This window comes from Micropterus dolomieu, linkage group LG11, assembly GCF_021292245.1.
Source record: "Micropterus dolomieu isolate WLL.071019.BEF.003 ecotype Adirondacks linkage group LG11, ASM2129224v1, whole genome shotgun sequence".
Taxonomy (NCBI): Eukaryota; Metazoa; Chordata; class Actinopteri; order Centrarchiformes; family Centrarchidae; genus Micropterus; species Micropterus dolomieu.
The window spans coordinates 25608172-25627260 of record NC_060160.1 but is presented as its reverse complement, the minus strand read 5'-3'; the positions used below and the strand labels follow the sequence as shown (position 1 = coordinate 25627260).

Below are 19089 nucleotides of genomic sequence, written 5' to 3'. Positions count from 1 at the left end.
TATTAGATCATATAAAAAAAAAAAACTATCCAGACATATGAAACAATCCGCATGGCATAATGTTGGGAAAGGATCTATTCCAAGGCTGGACTTACTAGCGTTGTTACAAATGTCAGTGGGATTGTGAATGAGGTCTTCTTACATTGAAATTCCAGTTTATTCATAGTTTGGCTCTCTGTGGGTAGATATATCTGTAACTTTGGTGATCCCATCACTTCATCTACTGTAGCACCATCATCAGGTCAAAATTGTATCTATTGATTTCTCTCTCAAATTATTGATCCTAGTTTTCTGAAAATGTCTAAAATGTCTGAACAAAGGAGGATGGTCTAAAAGACTGTCTTCAAATTGCTTGAACATAAACGATTATTTGATTATTAAAATAGAGTGTGTCTATGTTCCCTAAGTTCTATAACATCTGGGGAACATAGAACCCTGGCGACATGACCCTGCATCATCATGTTAGCATTTTCATTGTGAACATATTACCATGCTGATTGCATTTAGCTCAAAGCACCACTGTGCCTAAATGAAGCCTCACTAGCATGGCTGTAGACTGTTCTTGTTAACATTCAAAGAGCATTTTGATCATGCTCCCATATTAAATGCCTTCAACTGTAGAAGATTTAACATAAAATAAATATTTATGGATCACATAGTATTATGGAGAACATGGTTTTGTCACAGCTTAGGGGGAGCGCAAACCAGGTGAGAGCCCAAATGCAAGATATAGGAGCCGAGATGCATTCCAGGGACTTCAATCCAAACAACAGCTTACAGGTAGATGATTAATCCACAATCGAACAGACTAAGGCAGCAGAGAAACAGGCAGGACACTCCACACATGACACAACAGAGCGTATTCACACTACAATGACCGGACAGGGACTGAAGAGAAACACAAAACATATATACACCAGGGACTAATGAACAGGCGAGAGCAACACAGGTGAGAGGGATCAGGACTAATGACACAGGCAGGCAGAGAGACAGCAGAGGAAAACAGAGAGACAGACAGGCAGAGGGTTTCTGGAGTAACAGACAGAATACAGGTTAGTGAACATTAAACACAGACATTATCAAAATAAGACATAACAGACCAGAATATTATAAATAAACAACTAATCCAGACACAAGGGGACAGATTACAAATAAACTACAACCAACAGGGAAAACGGACTGAAACAAGGATTAAATAGAACACAGAGCAGACAAAGCCAAAATACTGCAAACACAGAACAAGGAGTAAATGCAATGACAATACCTAAGGCCCAGAACTAAAATGTAGGGCTAAACCTAAGATACAAGACAAACAGGTACAAATGAGCAAAACTGAAGATGCAAATTAACAATGGAATAAACAAGGCTAAACAGAGAACACAAGACCAGGAACCAAACCCCCAAACTGAAAACATGGACCAACTATTACACAGAACGGGGTAGGGAACAGAGACTGGACCAACCAGGAAACAGGATAACAGACAGGACTGAAACCCAAAACACAACTGACAATACAACAGATACTGAACTGATAATAACAAAAAACTCACAGAGAGCTCAACTAAACAAGGTTACATAGGGGTACCAAAAGGTTCCCTCACAGTATACTATACATTTTGTGTTGGTGAAAAGCTGGGAGTGGACAGGTATACTGCACGGATGGCTTTGACCTCATCCTGTGTACATAGGCCTACGGACATGTTTTGGCATGAGCGTGCCATTAATGAGTACTTACAGGAAGGTGAACTTCACAGTGTTTTGGGCAGGTTACCATGGCCTGGGATTATCTATCTGCTCTGTTGTTTTGTTAGTAAGATTGTTTGAAAGTAGCCGTGCTGGTTTTTCCGCTTTGTTAGGTAGTTGTCCTCTTCTGCTGGCAAACCTCCTGTTTCAACATCGCACTCTGACATAAGGGTAAAGAGAGGAAAGCAGATGCGGGGGGGTGGTTATGCTTGCATGTCAGCGACCCTCACCAAACCAAAGTTTGTTTGCTTCCTCACAACCTGTTAACATTCACTAGTGTATCACAGCTGCAGGTGACTTGGCAGAGGTGAAGGCTGGAAAATGTGTGGGGGAATAGTTTAAGAGGAGGCCGGTGAAAGAAGTACTTTAGTCCATGAAAAGCCATCTGTTCTGTTTGGCCAGCAGGTTATATGTCCTCATGCTACCCCCTCTCGCTACATCTTTGCGTTCCAGTTTGTGGCAGCGCTTGCTTACTGTTGTCAACTCAGCACAAGCCTATCTGTTCACCTGCCTGATTACAGTTTTTGTGTGGATTTGTGTGAAGCGCTGTAGATGCCTCGTAATGGAAAGTAAACAAGAAAGACGTTCGGGTTCAAAAATGCACACAAACACAGAGGTTATGGTTGTGAGTCACAGATGGGGGAGGTTAAGTCAGAACGTTAACTGTGTTGCAGAGAAACTGAGCTGGGTTACGGAGGAGGCAGATGAAAAGAATGTACACAGGCCTTTAGAGGCAGGATGTGTATGTTCTCCTCCCATTGGCTCAAAACAGTTAGTTCAGGTCCAATGAGTGGGATTGAGAGGGACACGCAGAAGGCAAACATATCAGTTTTTCACAACTGCTTACACACATTTTCAAAATTATGTCTCCTTTTTTCAAAGCTCTACACAATTCCCCAAACTGCACACACACACAATGCACAATGCATCATACGTCCTTTAAAATGAAGCATTGGCATCAGATGGCCAACACTTTTTTCAAAATAGTAAGTTCTTTGATATAACTTTTTACACACTGTTGTTCTAAATCTAAAGCTCTTTTGTTTTTTATAGGCTTATGTGTACATTTCCATACAATGTTCTAGAGTGAAAATAATCTGCTGAGAGGGGCTGAAAAGTACACTGTAACACCAATGCAGTATAGAAATAGCAAATATTTATTTGGCAAAACATTACAGTTGTAACAGTAGCACAGTGTTGCATCCAGCAGCATACAAGAAAAAGAAACCATAAACATATATAAACCAAAAGTGTCATTTTTACTTTTATTAAGTTTGGCTGTGGCCCTGATCTCATCAGAGATGGATCTCCTTCCTTCTCTTCTTTGCGCTCATCCTCTTCCAACTCGTCGTCGTCGTCGTCGTCATCGTCGTCGTTGTCGTCCTCCTCTTCCTTGTCCTCCAACTCTTCCTCCTTGAACTTGTCCTCGTTGTCGTCCTCTTGCTCTCTGTCCATTGTTGGCATCCATTCGTCAAAACAGGTCATCTGACCTTTGACCTATGTATAGGTCTACTATATACTAAAGCAGTGATTGGTTAGTGATCAGTAAAGCAGTTAGTGTTTGCACATGTGTGACCTGGTGAAGAAGTGTAGCATTTTCATTGGTTGTGTTAGGAAAAGGAAAGCAGGTCACTTCCTGTTAGATTTTTGTGTCTTAGGTAGAAAATTGTGTGTAGTGTTTTGAAAAAAGTGTTGAAGTGAAGATTGGAGATTTCAGGTGAGGTTTTGCTCTTTGAGTGAGAGGTTTCAAAAATCAAGTGACATGTAAAGATTTTGTGTGTAAGCAGTTGTAAAAAACTGTAAATAGATGGCTTAGAGCCACAAATGTTTATGCAATACTATGCAGTAATACGTATTTTACAGTAAGAAATAGTCCTTAGATAGTTGCAACTTGTTCTAATTTCTGAAGGTTTGAATTATGGATGCCACTGTCAAGCGACTCTCAGTCCAGCTTCTCTCATGGTCACCCTGTGCTTGATCACATGATCAATAAGTGTGGCCCTGATCTCATCAGAGATGGATCTTCTCCTCCTCCTCCTCCTCCTTGAGCGTGTCCTTGTTGTCGTCCCCTGCCTCTCCCTCACTGGTTGCTGGTTTACGTTGAACCTCTTGCTTAGCAGGACACCACAGTGAAAGCTGACATTGTCCCATAGACAGGATGTACTGCTGGCTGATGATCCTGCAGCTCACGCTCAAACACAAAATTCCAACGACCACCCAGAAAAGTAAGAAGATGTTTAGTGTCCAAGGTTGAATGAGAGTAGAGAACCTGTTCCTTACGTATAGCTTGGTCTTGCCACCACGCTGGCCAGGGACTTGACCACATTTTGGTTTGATCACATCATTAGAAATGCTTTTGCAGAATTATGAGTTGTTGTGTGTAAAAGATGACAGCTGGGTTGTGGTTGTTTAACTTTTGCCGCGTGTACCATTTTGCAACACAAGTGCATCACAGTGCAAAAAGAGTGGATGAGATTTGCAAACAGTGTCTTAACTACCTGAACTTGTTGAAAGTTTTGCCAAAACAGTGACTGATTCGACAAATGGGTTTAGGCCATTGAGCACTGGGTTCAGAGAATGGGGTTTAGTGTTTTAGCAATTGTGAAAAGCTGTAGGCAGTGAGTGGTTGGTGATCATTTAGATTTTTTTTTTTTGAATGCTAAAGCACGATTTTGAAAGCAGGGCTCATTTTGTCAAAACACTACACACAATTCACACAACTATTCACACAAGTAGCAAAACACCTCAGATAGTTAGCAAAATGAAACACTTCATTCAGAAATATACAGTAAATTATAAAAACCTGATTTTGTCACGATGTAGCAAACACACGGTTCAAATGATCTAATTGTGTTTCAGTTATGCTCAATCTAAAACACATTTAAAATACCTACTTTTCAAATGAAATAGTCTGGATTTGACTTTTCAGAGATACAGTATTGTTAGAGTATTGGAATATATTGACCAAACACAGCACACACAGTACTGCATACTGATATGTATTTATTTTCAGCAAAACCAGTTGTGGAAAGCATGAAGTACTGTACAGTACAAAAAACAAAAGATTTCTTCGCCTGGCTGGATCTGGCACTTCGTCCACATCGCAGGCTATGTCCTCTCTTGCAAGACAGCGAGGGAAGTATCGTCCACGCTTGCACAGATACTGCATCTATTTGGTCGCTGGCATCCTCCATAGATTGAATGAGGGGCATCCTGATATAGGGCTTTAGCCTTCCACCGCCATGCCAAAAAACCCCTCCTCAATAGGGTTAAGGAAGGGAGAGCATGCGGGAGGTATTGGAGTATATGTTGTTGATGCTGATGAACATTACCTTCCATTTGTGTTGATGACAGGTAAACTCACTTGTTGCCTTTTATAGTGCTTGCGCATGATTGGTGAGTTTAGAGTTGTGCACCTAATTGTCTGTACACCTGATGGCGATGTTTGATCAACTGGTTCACAGGTGTGGCATTTTAGACAGCAATGTCTTGACATCGTAAAGACAAGACATTGTGTTAGATTTCTGTCTAATGTAGCCTGTGTGTGTTTAGTATTTTGCAAATCACTAGTGTTTTGCGAAAGGTGTGAGGCTGAGAATGTGCTTATAGTTGTGCAAATCTGGGCTGTAGTTTTACTCCCTGAGTGTAAGGTTTCACTGACAATGTGTTATATAACATTTTAGTGCGTAAGCAGTTAGTGTTTGCACATGTGAGGAGCGGGTGTGTGACCAGGGGCGAGTTCAGTGGCGACAAAACGTAGCAAAAGGGGTTTTTTTTCAATGGAAACGGTGGTGCCTTGAACACCCTACGGTGTACGCAAGTGCAAATTTTCCTGCCTTTTTAAAACTTTTCGCAGCTGATTGGGTAACACCTGAAACACGCCCACCAAACAGGAGAAAACATACCTCGATGCCCATTGCAGAAGGAAACATGTCGCTTAATCAGAAAACATTGCAAACCGGTGCGAAACGTTTTGAGATTGAACTCGCCCCATGTAAAAAGTGTAACATTTTGATTGGTTGTGTTTGGAAAAGGAGAGTAAGTCACTTCCTGTTAGATTTTTGTGTCTTAGGTAGAGAATTGCGTGTAGTGTTTTGAAAAAAGTGTTTTGTGCAAAACTGAGGGAAAGGCTGAGAAGTAGCTTCTGGCTTTGGAGATTTGGTGTGTAGTTTTGCTCTTGTAAAAAAACGTCAGCAATTAGTGTTTGCACATGTGAGGAGTGGGTGTGTGACCTGGGGCGAGTTCAGTCTCAACGTTTTGGTCCGGTTTGCAACTTTTTCTGATTGGACTACAAGTTTCCGCCAAACGTTGCGCAACCAGCTTCGAGGGATGTTTTCTCCCGTTTGGTGGGTGAGTCAGAGGTGTTACCCAACACACAAGTGTTAAAAAGGCAGTAAATATCAGCACGCTAGCTGGCACAATGGTGTGTTCAAGGCATCGCCAGTTTCCGTTGAAATAAACATTTTGCTACGTTTTGTCGGCGCTGAACTCATTTTGATTGGTTGTGTTTGGAAAAGGAAAGCAGGTCACTTCCTGTTAGATTATTGTGTCATAGGTAGAGAATTGTGTGTAGTGTTTTGAAAAAAAGGGTTTTATGCAATTGAAAACTGAGGGAAAGGCTGAAAAATAGCATATGGTTTTATAGATTTGGTGTGTAGTTTTGGTCTTTGAGTGAGAGGTTTCAAAAATGTGTGACATGTGAAGATTTTGTGTGTAAGCAGTTGCAAAAAAGACTGTAATACTAGAGCAAAATGTGAAAGACAACAACGGATGGTAACCTGAAAAAAACAGCGCAAAGCTAAGTGCAGTAAAGAAAACACCCTTTTTGTTACATACAGTTTATGGCTGTTAAGAATGTGGTTATTGAGGATTTTTGCCCTCCAGGTATTTGGACAGCATTGTCTCTGGATATGCCTTTAATAATCAATAGTAATAGCCTTTGGCTTTTGTTGCCAGGTCCCCGATGCTCTGGAACGACCTGCCTGAGGAAATTTAGCAGCCTCAGTCAGTGTCTTCTTTTAAATCTCTTTTAAAAACGCACTTTTATTGGAAGGCATATTCTGATTTTATCTGAATTTATTCTACTGTTTATTTTTATTTTTATTTTCTCTTATATCCTGTATTGTATCATCCACTGTGGTCTGTCATGTGTGTCTTTTGTGAAGCACTTTATAATAATAATAATAATTATTATTATTATTATTACTATCCCCAGTAAGATTTATCTGGGCCATGCCAATATTGTTTTTATGACTTGCAACTTCACTAAAGCATTAAAACTTTACAGCAGTAATATTTTTAATTACTCTCTCATTTTAGATTTATCTACCACAGTTATCTCAGTCTAGCTGTTTTTCTTTCACCAGTATGATCAGAGCAGTTGTTTTGCTGCTGTGATGAAAGAGGGTGTTGCTGACAAGGCATAAATATGGGTCGAACTGAATATTTCAGTTCTGACAGCAGTTAATCACAAGACTATGAGCATAATATGACTAACCGTATGTTCATCCAGCAGTTAAAAAACAGTTTTTTTCAACCTGTAAAATGTATTGACCTTAACAGCACTTCATTGGATAAACTGTTGATGCCCTACCAATTAACAGTGGGGGACTAGGGAGACTTCAGGGCTGCAATGTTGTTTTATCATGCAAAACTGTAACTGGAGTTACTGCAGCTTTAGCTACTCTCTTGTGTAAAACATGTCTACTTCCTGTGTGCCACTAAAGTTCCTTATATTGATAGATTAGATTAGATTAGATTAGATATAGATTTCGAAACGTATTACATCATAAACAAAATGGCATTGTACAGGTTTAATTCTTATCCAGTATGGTTGTAGTTTATAAGATGAGCCACTGATGACAATGGTGATTATGGTACCTCATTTGCATTCAGTGCAGAGCAAAGTGACCTATAAAGTGCAAAACAATGCACAGTGTGATATCTGTATAACATTGAAATCTAAAGCCTGCACATTGTTTGGCAAGTTATGCTGTCAGTCTTACCAGAAAAGCAACATGTTATCCTGTTTTAAGTTTCTTGAAAAACAAACTCTTCAATACTGTTTTCTGAAATGGAGGGTCAGAAAGGTCTCACACAAGACTTTTGAAACACATCCACATGATGAATAGGTCAGTTGAGATGAATTTCATGTGACCTGTCTGCTGCTCCCATCTGTGCAGACAGACAAAGTCACACACAGACCTTTGTGGATGTGCACATGGGTTTTTGTGTTCATTCACAGTATATTAATAAAAGTGAATTGAATAAAAGTGTGATGCCTTGGGTTAAACATATTTTTGCAGCCATCTGAAACCTTACCATTCATTTTGTGCACGTTTTGGCTGAATGTGTGCGTATCAGCATGACGAGTTCATTGAAAGGTGTTCTAACTGTGAATAAAAGACAAGTGTCTATTGTCTCCAGAGGTAACAATATACCTACTCAGTTAGGCACACAGTTACATGAAACCTACATAAGCAGACACACCTACATATTTCATAATATTCCCCGTTGATTTTGCAGTGTATGGTATGTGATTTGTAATGCAAGTTAAAAACCACATGTTGATAAACCTGCATACACTGTAATTCCATGCTTTGCAATGTGCTTACCAGTTACTACTGGTATTGGTTTTAACTATTTTAACATGCGGTTGTTTCTGTCATTCAGAGAGGTCTTGTCTGGCTCCAGGAGAAAGATCCTAGCAATGTAATTTAATTCACACAGAGGATGTAGAAGATCATCTACCACTCAGTAATGCCTTTCTCCTTTGTACCCCATGAAAGAGGATCTTAGAAAGGAACTGATGAAAAACTCCATTGTATATTGACCACACGCAGACACTGAAACTGGCAGACTGAAATTAGCAAAGAACAAGCCAAAGAATGAGCCTGTTGGTTTTTCAGTTTTTTCAAATCCTATGGAAAGACCAAAAGCAATATTACATTAGTCTGTCTCTCTCCGACTGCTGTACTCTGTCTGTGGCACGCATCCCCAAGCCTGCATGTTACTACTGAACATGAAAATCACTTAAAACTGGACCCAAATATATAGTTTCTTATATATAGTATAGTTTCTTTTTGTTTTTTTGTTTTTTTTAAAGGCTCATTAATTTCCTTAAACATCTGGACACTGTAGTTTTTATCAAATGTTACACAAACAAGAGGAAATTGTATATTTTTGGGGGGTACTATTTTCAGCCATGGATAAATACAAATTTCATGTGCTAGTGAGAACTTAAAGCTTATTGATGTGTTTTTCAGTTGTTTTTGAACAACAGGGGCATTAATGATTCTTCTAACAATGCTTGTAGAATCAGTTCACTTATGGTTTGATCATTTCATGGGTCTTGTTCACCACAGAACTATACAGTATTGCCAGTATTTTAGGGTTGGGAAAAGATCACATTAATGCTAGGGTATGCAATTTATTTCAGAAGCATTTTTGTCTATGTTGAAATTCTTTTTATATCCAGAAGCAATCAATAAATCAAATGCTCTGACACACAAAAATAGAATCCGGTCTCTGTTGTTGTGGCAGGAATGTAATTATCACGGCAACAAAATAATCAGCTGGCCCAGCTGCCTGTCTACCTGCCTACATGAGCACACGTAGCTTTAAATAATTACTACTCTCTATTCTCAATGAGACTACATGTAAACCCAGGATGTTGCTTATATTGCTATAGGGGTGGTCCCCACTGTGAAACATCCACTAATGTGTCCCTGAGCAAGACACTTAAGCGTGATTTATACTTCTGCATCAAAATGACAGCGTAGCCCACGCGGAGCCCCATACCCTACGCAGTAGCCTCCTCAAAAATGTAACTACACGTCAGGGCGACGCGGACCATAAGAACTATGATTTGTCGGCTGGGTAGCCTCTGTCTGCCTCCGAGGCCAAGCTAGCAAGTGTAACACAGTGGATCAATATATTTGAGCGTCACAACCAAAGGGAATTGACTCGTTTCACTATCAGAATGTGATCCTTTTGGTCGATAACATTTGAAAAGTCTATCACATATTATATACATGCGGCTGTTAAACTTTGATGGACAACATCATTTACATTTATTCATTTAGCGACTTACAATTGCTATACATCTCAGAGGTCGCACACCTCTGGAGCAACTAGGGGTTAAGTGTCTTGCTCAGGGACACAATGGTGGATGTCTCACAGTGGGAATCGAACCCAGGTCTCCCACACCAAAGGCAAGCATCTTATCTATGCTACGCCACCACCACCCAAAGTCTAACAGCCGCATGTATATAATTTTACCCCCATTCAAGTTATCGGTGGGCTAAGCCTGTGTTAGCCTGCTCGGCTGGCAAAAGTCAACACATTGGACGCTGTAGCGCTACAGCCAACTAGCGCAGAATGACGCAGACACCGACGCACAAGTATAAATGCATAGCTACGTGTGTAGCTACGCCGTAGGCTATGCACGTAGACCCGACGCAGAAGTATAAATCACGCTTTAACCCCTAGCTGCTCCAGAGGCGTGCGACCTCTGACATATATAGTAATTAAACAGTTAGTTAGTCAGTGGGTAGGTTTCTTATGACAGCCAGAAAACGTGAACACATCTCACAAGGTCTCTCAAAACAGTTCTTCACAGCAGATTAACGTACGTGGTAATTTATGATATCTGCAGTTTGATTTTAACTACGTCATCACTGGAACGTTAGAAACAATATTCAGGTTAATCAAATAAAGGTAGATGATGATGATGATGGGATAAAAATCCAAAGTCTCACTGTGGACAGAACGCTGGCAACTAAACAACCAGTTGATTAGACAGAGCAAATGAGAGGCACCAGTCCTCTCACACATACTCAGTCCTCATTGAACCGTGGCCAAACAGGTATGTGCCATTTTGTTGTTCAACGCTCACAGCCGTGTGACTCTCGCTGCTTTTCCATTTAATACTTCCTTTTATCCATACAGAGAATAAAGCAGAACACCCGCTAGCTGCCCTTTTCTCCCCTTTGCTGTCTGGAATTTCACACTTCCCCTAAAATGTCCCCCAACATCACTTTTCCTGTTATACTACCTATCTCTTCAGCATGTTCTCATTTTCCATTCTCTCGCCCCTGCTGCTTGCCGTCTGTCTTTGTCGTTCACTCCTCCTCACTGTTGCTTGACTTGCCGTGCGATTTGTGATCCTAGAGAGGCGTTTGTGCCTTTGAATGCCGCTGTGTCCTGTATTGTTTTCTTGTTGTGTGGGTCATTGTCAAGAAAAGAATGCAGCAAAAAAAAAAAAAAAAAAGTATGGATAAGAAATTGCATTTGATGAAAAGTGATTTATGGATTGTGTTTGGGTTTGTTTATATATCCTTTTGAGTGGGACAGAATATTCTTCTCTGAAGTGTAGTAAGTAATTGATTGTGAGGATGTGATGTCAAAATGGTTATTTATATGATCACAGCACTGTTCAATTTACTGTTTATTTGCTGCTTTGCCTCTGGTTTGAATGGTTATTGTCTCCAGTGTTGGTATAGCAACACCTCCTAGTGGATACAAAGCTAATTTCAGCACAGATGAGCGAGCTATGCTTTACTAAATGCTGTCTTAGTAGAACAATCTTAGTACAAATATACTGGAGACATCCAAGATTCTACCAGTGTTTTAATTGTTAATTACATACAAACAGGGGAATATTTACTGTAAGCTAATTACATGGATTGCTCTGGTTTCAGATTTTCTTCACTTTATTTGAATGTTTTTTTACCCCCAGTATTTGTTGAATTTAGATATTAGTTGTTGGTATTTAATAGTGTGTTTAAAGTGTGGTCAACAACTGGTGTAAGAACAGTACTTTCATATTGCTTTTTAATGAAATAAATACTTTTAGCCCATTTAACTTACAGTTATTCAGAAGCTTGCCACCAATTTCCCCTTTAAATGTGTTGATGTGACGTGTTTTTGAGTCCACATTTTCGACCAGTCCAGGCATACCATGGTATGGTATGCCTGGGAAATCAAATCATTACACAGTTGTGGTTTTCATTGTAGACATCAACATTCAAAAATACCTGCCGCATGTGCCATTCGGTCGCACAGACAGTAAATTGCAAAAATGTCACAGTTGGCAAATGACTTGGTTTGTGGTCAGTGGGATAAGCAACAAGGCAGACTGACTGCGGTTTTCAACTGATCACTAATCCACAGACGGATACAGTAGCACAAGAGTGAAGAGTCATTTGTTTACAGTTTGGGAAATAAAGAGCAAACACACTAAACAGCAAGTGGATATTGCACAGCGTCAGCGAAACGAACCTGACTCAACAAAAATGAGTCAATATTTTAGTGGCATTTAAGGAGAAAGGGATCAGAACTGACAAACCATTGCACAGTCACATATTAAATCATCACAGACTCTCAACATTTATAGAACACACACACACACACACACACATTCTGCCATGGCTAAGCCATATTCCACAACTTATACCTGATTCCCACATCCTGATCTGCAGACAGATAATTCTACAACTAGGTCAACTCACTAAAATCTTCACTTTAGTTTGTAGATTACTGAGTTATTGGAGGATTCTTGATCTCATGTTCCTCCTCCACTTGTGTTTCTGGATTGTCATTTTCTCCACTGCCAGACTCTTCCTGCTGCTTCTGCCCGCCCCTCCGCTGTTTTAAGTAGATGTTGAGTCGCTCCAGGATGTCAATGGAGTGGTTTATAAGCAGGGCCAGCCAGGCCATGCCGAAGAAGATCCACGAGGCCAAGAGGAAACTGTACCAATGTGGGTAATATTTGTCTGGATTATTGTCTGTAAAGGAAAGACACAATTAATTCAAAGTAATGTAGATAAAAACATAACAAACACATAAAAATAAATTGTGGTGAAGCAGCTTAAGTAAATGGTCTTGCAGCTCAGGATCAAAATGTGGCTACTTCCTGCTAACAATCAGCCTTGCAGAGTGTTTTGTTTCTTAGCAGGTGTCCCGTACCTGCCACGAAATCTCCAAAGCCGATGGTGCTGAGGGAGATGAAGCAGTAGTAGATGGCCTCAGAGTAGGTCCAACTCTCATACTGTTGGAACACACTCATGGGCACAATAAAGAAGAGAGCTGTTCCAGACAGGTAAGACACCAGGTGGACACAAAAGCGGGTACACCTCTGCAGTGAGATGGAGAAGGAGGGAGAAGTGAGACATGTTCCCAAGAACAATGTTCTTGAATGTGTCAGGAAAGCAATTCTAGAGTGATCTTAAGCTTTGTGCCCTCCTCAAATTTTGCACCTTCTGGACACCATCATGGCAAAAATATACACGCACATAGAAACTGCTGTTAAATCATCATACATCAATATATATATTTTTCATAAATCACTTAAACAACTTCAAACTTGCTGAAAACTACAAAACATTCAATCATTTTCAGGATTTTAACTCTTTAAATGCCAGTTTAATTATTTAAATATTTCCCTCTGGGAGTATCTCCCATGGCATGATGTGGCAACCTCCTTTGACCTTTTCTTCACTCCTGACATGATCCAGCTGATTTTGCAAATGACAAACCCACACGAGAGGCATGGATTCTTGAAATCGCATATCTCGTGGGCCCTGTCATCATGCCGGTGGGTGCCTGAATGTAGCGCAGCAACTCGGCATGAGATGGAGACCAGACATGCTCGTTCATCGCTGTCCACTCATTGTTCCTTCCTCAGTGTCCCCTCCACTTTCAGAGGAAGGTTCAGAGGCACTCACAGAAGTGGAGGACTCCAGTGAGCATTGCATGTCAGACGTCCCCTCGAAGCTTGTGTCTTCTTAAATAAAGGCTGCACCATTTCTAAAGCCTCTTCTGCACTGAAATGCCTCTCACTTTTTGTTTTTGTTTTTGAGTACAGCAAAGGCAGGGGGCCATGTTTTTACTCAGGCACCTCTTCAAGGACACGTGAAACACATCACTTCAAAAAAAATTATCAGTGCGCACACACACACACACACACACACACACACACACACCTGGTAGTCTCATGGCTCCATGATATGCCTGACAAAAATCCAGGAACACAATAATTGAATGTTTGGTAGTTATGAGCAAGTTTGAAGTTGTTTAAGTGATTTATGAATAAATATTGATGTATGATTGTTTAATAGCAGTTTTTTGTACGTGTATATTTTTGCCATGAAGAAGTTCAGAAGGCGCAAAATGCATCAACAGAGTAAAAATCACATGTAAGAATAAAAGACATTGGATTTCAAAAAACATGCAATAAACTGTAACCCAGCCAAAATGATCCCCAAATCAAAAAAACAAAAAGAATTGACAAAAATGTACAAAAATGTCCAAGGAGGGCATAAGGGGCAAACTTAATTATTAGCCTAGGTGATTAAAGATCCCCTCACCCTTCGCCCGGTCTTCCCCTCAAGGAAATCGGAGATGTTCCTCTCTATAGCAAGCATGTACTTGCCCACCCTGTTGAGCACCACTATGTTGAGCGGGATTCCAAATAGTGCGAAGAACACACAGAAGATCTGGCCAGCAGTGGAACGAGGACTCATGTTCCCATAACCTGCAAAACTGCAAAGTGTTAGCATCTCATCTCACTGTGGTGGAAAGAGACGAAGACGTTTAAGACACTTTCTTTTTATTTTCCACTAAACTGTTCAATAAGTGGTGTAATTCATTCTTCATTTCACCTACCACTAAACATTTAAAGTGAGTTGCTCCACCTTAAAGAGTGCATATGTCCAGAATAAACGACTGAATCAAAGAATAAACTAAATGTGACTAAATTCTATAAAAAATAGATTTATGGAATTATATTAATTCGCATTGCATTGTATTGCATATGATTATCTGTCTGCCATCAAAGCAGAGGCATGTCCTCACAGTGAATTTGATAATGCTCTGCAATCAATTCTTTTTTTTCACCTTTAGTCCAACAGGGGCTCTTGCTCATAGAAAGCATATCAAGGGAAAAGCTGACAGTGGTTTCTGACTTTAAATATCTTGGTGTAATAACTGATTCTAATCTTACATTTAAAAAATAAATTAAGAAGATAATAACTACAGTTAAGTTTAATCTGTCTAACTTTTGTCATATCAGAAACTGTCTAACTACTAAGGCAGCAACAGTATATTTTAATGCTATGATTATGCCATATTTGTCATTCTGTTTGACTAACTGGACACAAGCATCCCGTACAACACTCAAACCTGTGCAGTTAGTATACCACCAGGCTTCCATGGTGCTTAATAGATTGCTAAATACTCATCACCACTGTCACAGTCTAAACAATCCTAATTTACTGAGCTGGGACAATCATGTTAAATATACAGATGCTTGTCTTATATTTAAGATTTTGCATGGCTTGGCTCATCCCCCTCTTACTGCTTTTATAAAGCAGAAAACAACTGATGAAAGACACGCTTGGTCGGTAGCAAGAGGAGACTGTATAATACCTATGAGGAGGACTGCCTTCGGACAGTTTTTCAGAGCAGCTCATACATGGAATAGTCTGCCAGCTGTTATTAGAGACTGTGAAATATATTATTCATTTAAATGAAATTTGAAATCATGGCTAAAAGACAATCAAGTGTGTGACCATAGTCTGTGAATTATTCAGAAACACCTGAAGAGTGCTTTGTTTTAGTAAATGAGAGGCTTATTCATATTGACAGGAATACAATTTTGGGATCTAAAATTGGTCAATATGTTGGATATTTAAACACAATGTAAAACCCTATTTCAGTTATTCCAACCAGAATAAAGCTCATGACATGTGGGTCATCAGGTTAAAAGCTATTATCAAATCAGAGTTGTTTGGGTTGCACAAACAATTGTGTTGGCTAGAACTGTTATGGGACATAACTGAAACTCTCTTGGGTTACATGTGATATCTAACCTATAGTTGTGACTACAGTGGCAGCAAACACAGCTGAGCTGGTGAATTTCCAGAAGCCATCCGCGGTAACGTTGCCTTTTAAACTTAGACCCATCTTGGACGCAGCGTCAACAACCTGAAACACAGATTTAAAAAAAAACACAAACTGGGTAAAAATGCTCAAACCCAGGTGAAACCATGCTGTATTGCAGACTCTGACTCACACGTATTGATCCAAAACTCATTTGGACACCATGAGGCCTTATAGGTCAATGGACTGCAAGGATTGAAGTTTCTAAATAATTTATTTATTTATTTTTCTTATCTCATTATTAAAATGTATAATCCTTGAATCTTTGGCTATATTGTTCTTCTGATGTTCATACCAATAAAGCACATTGAAATTGAAATTGAAAATTGAGAGAGAGAGAGAGAGAGAGAGAGAGAGAGAGAGAGAGAGAGAGTGAGAGAGTATGGTCACATGGACCTGACATAAAATCTTTCTTTGATCCAGAAGCCAGATGTTTGTCTACAGTTCTGTGATGTGTAAGTGAATTGTATGAACACGCTGCAGACACTTGTCTCCTCTATGAAATGTCTGGATCCTCACTGCCCTGTTTTATTATAAACTATGATGAACTGATCGTGGGTCACATCTCTCCATTTTCACCTCCTTCACTTCTCAAGTATTAGTTCCCGTTTCACACTGTTGACTGTGTAGTACGACGTCATTATATAGCCTAACTTTATTCTTTACATGCCAGAGTATATTTGTCTGCATGCCATGGAGAAGACCCCTCTCAGCGCTGTGTCAGGCAGAGCAAATATGTTGACACAGTCTGTTACATAAAAGCCTTGAGTTCACCACCAGTGTGGGAAATTACTGAGTCTGAGACCTTTGGCCTTTTTATCCAAGCCCTTAAGTTTATCAGCTATGATGCAGTATTTTCTAAACAGGTAATGTAAGCCTGATTTTAGAACAGGAAGACAGGAAATTGATTTAAATGTTATATCTTTATCCCTTGATTTATAGTGAGGAGGCACCCACTCCCCTTCTATTGTAATGGTCCTGCAGTATCTCTCCCTTGTGTTTTCCTGCTGTTTTCCCCATAGCCTTTGTTTCCTGTCAGTGTCCTTGTTTGTTTCTCTGTCTGGTGTTTGTGTGGTCTGTCTGGGTGTGGCGCTACGTTCCTGCTCCTGCTGCCAATAGTTCAAGTACTTCTTCTGTAATTTCCTTGTGATCGCCTGACTAACTCGTGTTCTCCTGTGCTTGGGTTCACTAGTCCCCTGGGAACACCATCTCACTGCCCTGACACCCTCCCTTGTCTGTCTGCTCAATTGTAAGGGGGTTTCTCTGAAACTCTTGGCAGTCTCTTTTTCCAAATATGCAACATAACACACTTTTCACCAGAATGAATTTCAAGGTCTAAACAATTCTCACCAACTTTGCTGCTGTGCAAATCGAGTCAGGCCAAGACACATAGGCAACGTAGAGGGTGCAGTGCTGGAAGGCTGATATTTGCATGGCGAGAAGTTGATTCTTTCCCACGTAAATACCTGAAAAGGCTTCAGACGGGGCTCTTTGCTTGCTGATTATAACTTTTATATGGCCCTCCGTTGCTTGGAACTGTTGGCATGGGGCAGATATTTATTGTTCTTGCTTAATCTGTATTGCTGAATGGTGCCACCACCATTACTTTTATCTCATTACTGCTGTTCATAACTTCAGTGATTTATTGGAATGAAGAAGAAAACATACAAAAACACGTAACTGCTAAATATGATTCTTACATGCATTTTCTCTCAGTAAAAGTGGTTGTTTATATGGAGGAAGTGCAAGCTGTAAAGAGTAAACTAAGTATTTTGTGAAACCAGGGGGGCAGCACTGCTCATGTCTCATGTATGCTTGAATGTCTCAAGATGTTGCCATTCTTTCATTCAGTAATATCAAAATGCAAAAGGATTGTGGTTTAGATGTAAATTCATTGGTCTCTGTAAAACCCACAGGTTGACATAGACTAAACAACTAGACATAGATACTAGCAGATATTAGCTTAGGTTGCCTTTTAGAAGTCACTGGCAAAGAAAATGCGTGCCTGGGAGCTTAAGTGACCTGCTCCGTCTGATGTCCATTGTTTCTGTGCCTCACCTGAGCCACCGCCTGCAGGCCTGTTTGGTCCAGACAGGTGTACGTCCTAAACAGGTCGTCTCTCTTCACCATTAAAAGACTGATGTCCTTCTTGCCGAGATCTCCCTCCAACTTCCAGAAAACCACCCCGCCGATCAGCACGTAGGCCACATAAACGGCCCCAAGCATGAGGATGGAGGGCACCCGAGCCAAGTTGAACACTTCCTTTATTCCCATCTTGGCTATCTGGTAGAACTTTGGGATCCAGGCAAGCCCAGTGTCTCAATCGCTGCTGGATACAGCAAGGAGTGAGGGTTGACGTGCTTGGCTTTTCGTCTTTCCAATGCAATGCAGGCAAATGAACCTCCACGTGCACTTGTGTTTCCATCTCTCCGACGGCCCTGTCATGCAAATTTAGTAGAACGACATGAGAAGAGGGAGAGACACCAGCAGGGGTTGGGCTGTAGGTGATGACTATGGGTAAGGTCAAATTGTGACCTTAGGGTTCCGACCATTGTCTAGGTCATGGAGTTTGCTTAGGCATGGCAGGGATCAGCTGCAGTAGTTTGTATGTTATCTCTAGAGGCATCACACTGAAAGAAATTACAACACACTCCACTTGTCCATTTCCATTTCAATTATGTTCGCATTTCATTCCTCGGGACTACAGTTCTCATACTGACTGGTAGACAGAAAGTTCTTGCTCTGCTAACACATCTGGCCAGTTCGAGTGAACATATTAAAAAAGCGTGACAGGCAAAAGCCACTCTCCTGTATTCCAGCTGCCTTTCTGTGATCTGTCCTGTGGGTTCTCTGGCCACCTCACATCACCATCTTGGTTAATGTGTTTGTTTAAGATAGCCCTCTGTGTTCAAATCACCGGAGTTTACCATCAGTACACAAACGCAGATGTGGACATGATCACACACACACACACACAAAACATACATACTTACATGCACACTTGCACATGATAATGCCGTACATAAACAGGAGTACAAAAAGACACAAATCCATAGTACAGCAGTTATTCATAATTCTACCAGTTGCACGGAAAAAACATTACATATTTTCATATTAAGACTCTTACCCTGGGCCCATTTTTATCAAACTGCTGAAAGTTAAGTAAAAAAAAGTAGTACTTAGTAGTAAAAGTATTTATCGTACCTCTTCTGCTACTTCAATACAACCACTATGCTACTATTGTCAGTAGCAGTAAGTCAAATTATAAATGTATCTTATTGCTCGCACTCAGCGAAGACGTTTTGTAGTCTCAAGTCGGCTCTTTAGAGAATACTTAAATGTAAGTTTTAAAAATATGGGCCCTGATCTAGTTTACTGACTCTTTAGCTTAATTGAGGTAGAACT

General features: G+C 40.3%; 1 protein-coding gene across 1 annotated transcript; it reads right to left on the bottom strand.

The window, feature by feature from the left end:
• Positions 1-11407: 11407 nt before the first annotated feature.
• On the bottom strand, positions 11408-18952 carry kcnk17 (potassium channel, subfamily K, member 17). The gene is made up of 5 exons (XM_046062909.1): positions 17743-18952; positions 15615-15729; positions 14112-14278; positions 12712-12880; positions 11408-12530 (listed from the first exon to the last, which is right to left on the bottom strand). Exons 1-5 carry the CDS (start codon positions 17956-17958, stop codon positions 12280-12282), a joined length of 918 nt encoding a protein of 305 aa, XP_045918865.1. The 5' UTR covers positions 17959-18952; the 3' UTR covers positions 11408-12279.
• Positions 18953-19089: the final 137 nt, after the last annotated feature.

Excerpts from the sequence above, each read along its gene's own strand:
- kcnk17 (XM_046062909.1), bottom strand. The coding sequence starts at position 17,958 with ATGGGAATAAAGGAAGTGTTCAACTTGGCTCGGGTGCCCTCCATCCTC. Across the intron at positions 14,279-15,614 it reads CACTGTAGTCACAACTATAG|GTTATGGGAACATGAGTCCT; the intron begins GTTAGATATCAC and ends GCAGTTTTGCAG. Across the intron at positions 12,881-14,111 it reads AGGGGAAGACCGGGCGAAGG|AGGTGTACCCGCTTTTGTGT; the intron begins GTGAGGGGATCT and ends ATCTCACTGCAG.